The sequence below is a fragment of the Furipterus horrens genome, unplaced genomic scaffold, assembly GCF_987537825.1.
Source record: "Furipterus horrens unplaced genomic scaffold, mFurHor1.1.pri manual_scaffold_5, whole genome shotgun sequence".
In the NCBI taxonomy this organism is placed as follows: Eukaryota; Metazoa; Chordata; class Mammalia; order Chiroptera; family Furipteridae; genus Furipterus; species Furipterus horrens.
This window is the reverse complement of record NW_028327175.1, coordinates 136,838,747-136,847,803: the sequence shown is the minus strand read 5'-3', so window position 1 is coordinate 136,847,803 and position 9,057 is coordinate 136,838,747. Positions and strand designations below refer to the sequence as shown.

At 40.2% G+C, this 9,057-nt stretch overlaps 1 protein-coding gene across 1 annotated transcript in view; it reads left to right on the top strand.

Moving 5' to 3' along the window:
- The first annotated feature begins 686 nt into the window (after positions 1–686).
- The window catches only part of ENTPD1 (ectonucleoside triphosphate diphosphohydrolase 1), a 106,473-nt gene continuing 98,102 nt past the window's right edge, over positions 687–9,057 (top strand). The window contains exon 1 of the mRNA XM_090277925.1: positions 687–1,044. Within this exon, the coding sequence (XP_090134051.1) occupies positions 1,029–1,044 (16 nt within the window). The 5' untranslated portion in view covers positions 687–1,028. The remainder of the gene's footprint in view (positions 1,045–9,057) is intronic.

Genomic DNA, 9,057 nt, shown 5'->3' with positions numbered 1-9,057 from the left:
CTCTTCATCTTTGTGAACATGTGTGGCTTAACTATTCCACATCTCTAACCTTGGTTAGACTAGATGTCTGAGGTTTCTTTCAAACCTAAAATGCTAAGGTTTCTGACAGCCTCTTGGAGGGAGAAGCTCCGCAGGCAGCCTTGGAACTTGAGGACTTACCTTCCCCTCAAAGGAATTAGCTCTTGTCCTGATTTCAAAATAACTTCATAAACACAGTTAAAAAATCTTTTGGTCAGCCTCTTATCAGCATTTAGATCATCTTGACAAGGCCTGGGTGTGGCAATTCCTGCTAAGAGGACTGCAGAGGCAGGAGGTCATCGTTTGGGGGAAAAAAAAAAAAAAGAAATGTGTACCTTGGGTCAGTACAGCTAGAGACCTGTTCCCAGCAAGCAGCCTCCTCGCTGTTCCATCAGGCCTTCCCTCTAATTACGGGACCTCGGGGCACAGCGCCTCAATCCGTCGCTTGGGTGATCCGTTGCTCTTCGGGTCTAACAAGCCTCCTAAGGGATTGCTCATCAGGTACCAGACGTGACCAGCTTCGTGGGCGCGGGAAGAACTGTCTTTGCTTCCCAGTTTTCCCAGTGGGTATCAAGGTAACAAGTTTCTTGTTATCTGGCTTCAAAATTGCAGTTAGTAAACAGCAGTTCTGCTTGCAGCCAAGAGACATTTTTCAAGGGGGAAAATGGGTTTCTGTAACAATGAGAGAGGAAGAGAGAGCGCGCGAGACATTTGGACACGAATACAAAAAGTTACAACCCTGGGAAGCCTTCTTGTAGCTTTACGGAAATGAGCAGCTGGACTTGCCTCCGCCAAGGCCAATCTGTCGTTTCCAGTCAATGAAAAGGACAGAGTTTGAGGTTCCTTCCTAAACAGGACGGCTAATTTAGCCCCTCCCACAAGCCGGAGGGTCTGTTATATCTCTCTCTGTTCCCTGAGTACCTCTCTCAGTGAGACCGACCACAGCAAGCCGAGACTGGAAAAAAAAAAAAAAAAAAGAGCAAAGAGGAAGAAAACACAAGCTGCCAATTATGGAAGATGTAAAGGGTAAGAGCAAAATTGATTTGATCCAAATCCTTAAGGACATTAAAAAGAAAAAAAAGGAAAAAGAAAAACAAGACAAAAAAAAAAATACCAAAGCGCAGACCAAAAGCAAGTATTTGAAAAAGCAAGAGGCGAAAAGCCCCAAATGAACTTTCCCACCCTCTCCTTCTGAGAGGAGGCAGAGAAAGAACTTTGGGAAACTTTTAAATAAGTAAAGCCTGGTGGTTGTTGTCTAGGGTGGCTCTTGAGGCAGCTGAAGGGGCTCATGAATATTCATTATCATTTGTATTCAGATCTGGCTTTTTTTTTTTTTTTTTTAGGTAAATAACTTCTTCCCGTCCTCTTGCAGTTTAAGAGGCAGCTTCCTCATTTACAGTCCAGAGTCATCTTGCTTCAGTGGGTCGTATCGCAGCGTATTTGCTTGAAGATGCTGGGCTCAGAGTGCAGATTTGTTTGTTCTCGAATTTCCTGTGTGCTTTCCTGTTGTGAAATTAGCAAAGGCTTCCCTGCAGGGAGTTGGAGAAGGTAGTGTGGCAAGAGGCTGTCACAACAGGATCCCAGAGTATGGCTTGTGAAAAGGCTGCAAGTTTCTTGGAAGGAGTCTGGGAGAGTGTACGTGTATGGGGGTGGGGGAGGCAGGGGAGAGAAGGATGGAGGGCTGGAGAGAAACAGTTGTATCTTTAAAAAGCCAGGCATATTTGACTGACTATATTTAGATTTTGTCTAAAAACTACAAGAGCAGCCTGCTTTGCACAAATGGTGTGCAGTCTCTTGTCTTTTACCTCTTTTGGGCATTTTCTGCCAGGACAGAAAGCTTGCTGCTTGCCAGTCTGTGGGAGCCAGGAGGGATCGCTGCATCAGTGTGGTGTGTGGGGTTGCAAACCCTCTTCATCCTCCCCACATGCTTTTATCATCCAGAACGGGGAGGAATGGGATGAGCGGCCAACAGATTTCTTAATAAGGATAATAATGATAGACGTTAATGTTTTCTGAGTCTTTACTCTGTGCTGGGAGCTGTTCTAAGCATGTTATACATGTTATTTATTACTAACATTAATTGATGAAATGAGTGCTGTGTTACCACCCCCATTTTATAGATAATGGAGCTGAGGTGGTGGGAGAGTAGCTAGCTTATCTTGGGATCACACAGTAAGTGGTGACTTTGGATGCAGGTGTTGGGACACAGAGTCTGTCCGCTGGCCTTTCCGTTCTCCCACACTGTCGCTGTACTCCCAAGGCTCTCATTGCTACGCCGACACTGTTGATTCCAGGTCTGCAAATCCTTGAAGCTATTGGGGTAATGATACTGATGAAATTGCAAGTCTGGGAAGGAATCTGCTTTCGTTGCAAGTTAATGTACTTTTTTCTCATTTGATACTCATGGTCCTTCTCTAAGGTAGAACCTAGGTTTTGTCATTATTGCTTTTTACAAAAGGGAGAGAGACAGAGGCCAGGAGGGTTAGGTGACAAGAATCACACAGCTAGACTAGACCAGAAATCCCCTGCCTCTGGTTTCCCCTCCAAGCAGCAAGCCCAGTCATCATTGTCCTTTTGTCCCCACCCCCAGCCACTTTCAGTTCCCCAAAAGACCTTGCTTCTTTCCTCCCTCCCACACTGTTGCAAGGAGCTTATCTCTTTCTCGGAGGTCTGTCTGGCTCTCTCCTTCCCCTTTAGTCTGGAGGCACACTGCCTGGCGTTGAATCCCAGCTCCACCATTTATTGTGTGCCTCAGTTTCCTCATCTGTAAAATGAAGAGGATATAATGTCAACCTCATAAGGTTGTTCTAAGGACTAAACTAGGGATTCATGCACGGTTCTCAGAACACGGCCTTCTGCATATAGTATATACTCAATAAGTGTTAGCTGTTGCAATCACTCCCTCAAGCCTCATTTTGGTTGCTAGGTTCCCCTTTAAGCCTTCTCTAACCCTTCACGCCTTACATTGGGCTCCATCTTGGATGTTTCTGCAACACCTCACCACTTAATGCCTAAGGTGGTTTGTCATGCTTGTCCACATTCCTGCCCTCTGCATTGCTTCCTCCATCCCCGGGCTATTGTTTCTTTATTCACCATTGGATCTTCGGTGTCTAGAGCAATGTTTAGTACATAATGGGCACTCAATAAATACTTAGTTAAGTATTATTTTAGTTGATGTTCATCCAAAAGTAAGGAGGCTGCTTTAAGAGGGGACCTTTGAGTTTGCTGTAGAGCTTCCGCTGCTACATACAGCTCCTGTGCAATCTATGAAGAGATCCCTCTTAGTGAATACATGGAAAAACAAAACCATCCCTTCTAGGTGGGTGAGATTCAAAGCTGATGTGGCCCCATGCCTGGGCACCCAGTTTGGCCAGTCTTTCAGATACCTCACAGAACAACCTCACTCTCTCTGAATAAAACATCTGGTTCCAGAAATAATGTCTCCCCAGCCCCATTTTATAGCACATTCTGAAACAATGGACTCTGGTAACAGCAGAAAACAAACGCAAAAGAGCTTGGCCCTGGGTAAAATCATAAAGCACATTAAATTTGCTTCTAGCACCCTCCCTTTCCTCTTCTTGGCATACCTTCAAACCAATTTGACAAATATTATTTTGTCTACCATTTCTAAGTCACTATGCCAGATGTGTGTGATATAAACAGTTTGCTCATAGTCTAGTAGGGAAGACAGACATATATACAACTCTAATTGAAGCCAGACTTGGTGAAGTGCTAGTAATAATAGCTGGTGTTGATTCAGTATTTATTATGTGCCAGGCACTGTAATTTTTTAATGCATTGTCTCATGTAATCTTCAGAATATGCCTATGGTATAGGTTTCTGCATCTCACAGCCATGAAGGGAAGTTACATGGCCAAGGTCACACAGCTAGTAATAGGCAGAGGGGGAATATAGACCTATATAGTTAGGCTGCAAAGCCTGGGTTCCTAACGCATAAATTCTCCTACCTCCCTAATATCTGTAATGTATATCCAAAGAAAATGCCATGAGAAACAGAATAGGGAGTGATGATTTCTGGGAAAACTTCTGGAAGGATGGGATATTTCAGTATGACCGAGAAAGGTGAGTAGGATCTGGTGCCCATGACAAGCCCCTTCTGAGTCTGAGCAAAATGAGCAAAACCACAGCCCAGATTTCGCAGTAAAAAGCTCTTTCACCTTTTCCAATTTCTGAGCAGGGAACCTATTTACATGTCCATCCTGGATATTTGGAGACAGAAGTCCAAAGTTTAGCCCTAACTATAAATTTGGGTTTCCCATGCCTTGACTGGTGTGGCTCAGTGGGTTGGGTGCCATCCTGAGAACCGAAAGGGCACCGACTGGTTCTGTTCCTGATCAGGGCACATGCCTGGGTTGAAGGCCAAGACCCCAGTTGGGGGTTGGGGGGTGTGTGAGAGGCAACCAATTGATGTTTCTCGCAAACATCAATGTTTCCAAGAATAGATCCAACACATTTTTTATCTGTGGTGGTGTAGTTTTCAAAGTAGTTTGATACTGCATTTTAATATCTCTTTAACCCAGAATAATAATTTTTTAAGTTCCAAGTAATTGTTATTTTTGTTTAAACCATTAATTTCAATTAATTTTAATTTTATTTCATAATAGAGAATATGACTTTATAATTTCTGGGGCTTCTTTGTATCTAAGCATGTAGTGAATTTTTATAAATCTATGAACACTTGTGAATAAGATAGTCTGTTTTTAAGATATAAAATCGGATATTTATAACTTTATCCAGTCATTTCAATTATATGGCAATCCCTCCCCCACCATGATTTTCTCCTATGCAAAATTATAGTATATATACATTTACACTTGTATACTTTTATTGATACCTATGAGAATTGCAGTTCCAGGAAAAAAAAAAATGAGATGTGAATCATTTTTTATAGTAGATTATTAGAAAAATAGAGGGGCAGTAAATGGAGAGTTGACAATATAAAAGGAATGTAAAGTAGATGCAGAAAGAAGCCTTAGGAAATAAAGTCTTGGGAAAGATAAAAGAAGGTAAGATAAAGTTTTCAGATAGCATCTTAGGCAGCTGAGCCTTGAAAAGTTACATAACTTTAGAAAGTATGGAATGAGTGTGTGTGAACATTACCAATCCTTTCCCTCCCAAATAATCATGGCAGAACCCTAGAGGCCAGAGTCAGGAGGTGGGTCTGGTTGGCAGGATTTTTAGGAAGTAGGGGTCAGAACTTCTGAACCATAAAATCAGAACAGTATTGCTTAGTGAATACAGAATCAGACATGTGCACAACAAGACATCTGAAGTGATGTGGCAGCAGCAAAATAAGTTTGTAGACATTGCACTGAAAAGGTAGGGGTGGGAGGACCCAACAAGTTTCCAGTGAACAAGGGTTGGTAAATAGAAATTAATAGTGTGGTACTCATATTTTCTAATTTAAGCTGTATAAAATGTTGATACCATATTTTGATTAATGTCCTTTTTATTGCTTTATTTTGGTAATCTTAGAAATAATCATAAAGACTTTTTCATAGATTTTCTTTCTCTTCTTTAAAAAAAAATTTTTTTTAAGTTGATTTTAGAGAGATAGAGGAGGGGAGAAAGAGAAACACCGATTTGTTGTTCCAGTTATTTTATACATTCATGGTTGCTTCTTGTATGTATGCTAACCGGGTATTGGGATGATGCTCTAACCACTTGAGCAACCTGGACGGTCCTTCATTTTCTTTGGGGGGTGGGGGGAAGGTTGTTTGGATTTTGTTAAATTAATGATCTTGAACTGGGGAGATTATCCTGGATGGCCCTAAATGCAGTCACAAATGTCCCTATAAGTGAGAGGAAGAGGGAGGCTTTTTAAAAAATTGAGTTTGTTGGGATGACATTGGTTAACAAAACCATACAGATTTCAAGTGTACAGCTTAACAAAACATCATCTGCACCCTGCCCAAAGTAAAGTCTCTTACCTTCCCCATCTGTCCCTCCTTTGCCTGTAAATGTGTGGGTTTATTTCTGACTCTCAGTTCTCTTCCATAATCTATATGTCTGTCCTTGTGTCAGTTCCACACTGTCTTGGTTGCTATAACTTTGTAGTGTTTTGAAATCAGGAAATATGAGTCTTTCAACTTTGTTTTCTTTTTTTCAAGATTGTTTTGGCTATTATGGGTCCCTCGAATTTCCATATGAATTTTAGCATCAGCTTGTCAATTTCTACCAAAAAGCCATCTGGGATTTTCATTGTATTTTTTATTTATCTTCTGTAAAATATTGGCTTTTAAAATCCAATTTGAGTTTCTGTTTTCACGGAGGAATATAGTTCACATTTATTTTACTGGCCACTCTTGTTTTATTCTCCATGGTGTTTAATGTTTTCTCATAGATTGCTCTTTGCTATATAGACTCTGGACTTTTGTTTTATATATATATATATATATATTTTTCCTACAAAGCTGTAGATAACAGACATTTTATTTTTATTCTTGTTTATAGATATATAACATGTTAAAAGAAAAACATTCCTGAGCTTAAGTTTATCTTAATCTCAAAGTAATGAACAATAGTAACTTTTGACTCTGTTATGAAAGATAAGAATTCAAGAACTTTTGTTTCCTGTGTTTTCCTTTCTTATTATATTCAAACTGATGTTAAAAATTCCAGTACTGAAAGTTTTATTAGCCATTTATTTCACAGGGTTTTAACTTTTTATTTAGATATTAATAATAAAATTCACCACTTCATGAATTCAATTGACTTCAAAATAGTTCTTTTCTCACTATGCCTTTTCTCATTCTTGAGGTCTTAATTTTAGTTTCTTTCATAATGATCTGATAGGAATACCAAAGTAATTTTTAGAAAGGATATCAATGTGGTAAGAGAGTGACAACTCGTCTAAATATAGAAATCTTATCTCCCTCAAGTAATTATAGTCCTCCATTTTCTTGAGTAGTTCAATTCTATAAAGTCTGAGGAGAGCTTTTCTTCCAACCTGAATTTATTTCCTTCCTTCCTTCCTTCTTTCCATCCTTCCTTTCATTTATTTTTCTTTGTATTCTGAGAATATTTTTCTAAGTTTGTACTCTACATTACTAATTGAATTTCCTTAATTATCTCCAATATAAACTTTCATTCAGTTACAATGTTTTTAGTTTCCATGAAATCTTTTATTTTAGTTAGCTCTGTTCTCCCAGCAACATCCTCTTGTATTTAACTAAAAAGTAAACAAAGAAAGACTTCCCATTCTTTCCTGCATCATATCTATTTTGGAGGAAAGCTTTTCTTCTTTCATTCTTTCCACTTTGTTGCAAGATTTATCTAATCTAAGGCTTTATTCTTGGGAAAAATTCTTTTTATATGTTTGTTCAAATAAATAAGTGTATTTTCACTTTATTCTAAAAGGACTTAAGGAAGCATTAAGGAGGTCCATTGCCATCCAATGTTAGAGGGTTGGAATGCAGGGGCTGCCCTTGGCTCCTTCAGATTCTGTTTGCATCCTAGAAGAATGCAATAACCAAAATGCTTGATTCCCCTTCTATGTGTGAGAAGACAACGTTCTAGCCAGAAAAGCTCATTCAAGAAAGAAAAAAGTCCTATCATCATGTAGTCATGTTTCAGAGGATAGAGAGGCTAAGCCAGAATTCTGTTAATATTGCTGTCCAGAGACAGAAAGATGTTCGGGAAGGACCCTTCTCTAGTCCCATATTTTTTTTTTTGCTTTGGCCCTTTCCTCACTCACAGCAAACCTCTGTTGAACTGGGGAGTAAGCTTTTGCTTCATTTAGTACCTTGCCCAAGTAATGCCTTTTGTTGGAAATCACTTGTAAGGTTTCCTTATACTCGTGGTAGACACATGGCTGCCAGTTTACAGAGGCAACAACCAACACCCAAACAAACAAAATAAAGAAAGACAAAACAATAAACTCAGGATTTCCCAAAGAATTCCCATCCCACTCTGCTGCTTTCTCCATGGTGCACTTTTGCTGGTCCCAAGTTAGTGGGTGTCGGAAGGGCCAACTAAGTCCTCTTATTTACTTGGCCCTGGTCATGCTGCTTTGTCTCAAAAGAGGCAATAGTTGACATTAGTGCCATTTTAAAATTATAATGGGGCGACATTTATTTCAGGATACAGATGCAGATTTTCACAAGAATGTGGGAGGATGTGGCAAAGTATTTTCATTTATGCTATCATTATCTCAGTGGTCATAAGATTGGCTTTGTGTGTCTGGTGTAAGTTTAGGGAATGATGAATCAAGAAGTTGGTAAGCAATGGGGGAAGACAAGTATTGGGCTCCTGCAATAGTCCAATAGGTCAGAGATGATGGGGACCTGCATCTAAGGCATTAAATGGGGGATGGATGAGAGGAGCTGGATTTAGACACTATTTCCGAGGTAGAGTTTGAGTTACTGGGCAAAGTGGTTTGTTGGGAGGGAAAGAGAAGAGGATGTCAAGACGTCTTCAAGTTTAGATTGGGATGGTTGGATCAATAATTGTTTACACATAAGGCTGGGAATGGGGGAGGGGAGATTTGGCAGGGAGGAGGGAGAGAAGTTCATCCTAGCACATGTTAAATATGAAGGTTATAAGACAACAAGGAAGAGATATGCTGGTTGCTAGAAATTTGGGTCTAGAGCTTGGACAGGTCTGGCAGAAATTGAGAGATAATAGGAGTTGGAGTTAGAGCCTGGAGTCAGTGGTTAAAAGTATGGGTATGTGAGGCGGATGTGCCTCACACACCCTAGGCTCGGTTGGAAGCTGCTCTGTCCAGCAGAGTCTTCGTGACCATGGTGGAACAAACTTTTAACCAGGACACTTTATTATGTCCGGGGGAAGGAAGGTGTCTGCCTCTCTAGGGGAGAACAGCAGCTAAACCTTCATCCCTCATGCCTTTTATTAAGGAGGATACATACGAGAGATAGAAGTCAAAATTTATAAATCATCAATAGCTTTTAGGCGTTTGACAGTAACAGATTACACGTACCAATACAGGGGTCACAGTGACTGTCTGTGTCAGGGTCTATTAAACAGCTTGATGCCACACTGGCATTAGGTGCAAGGCTT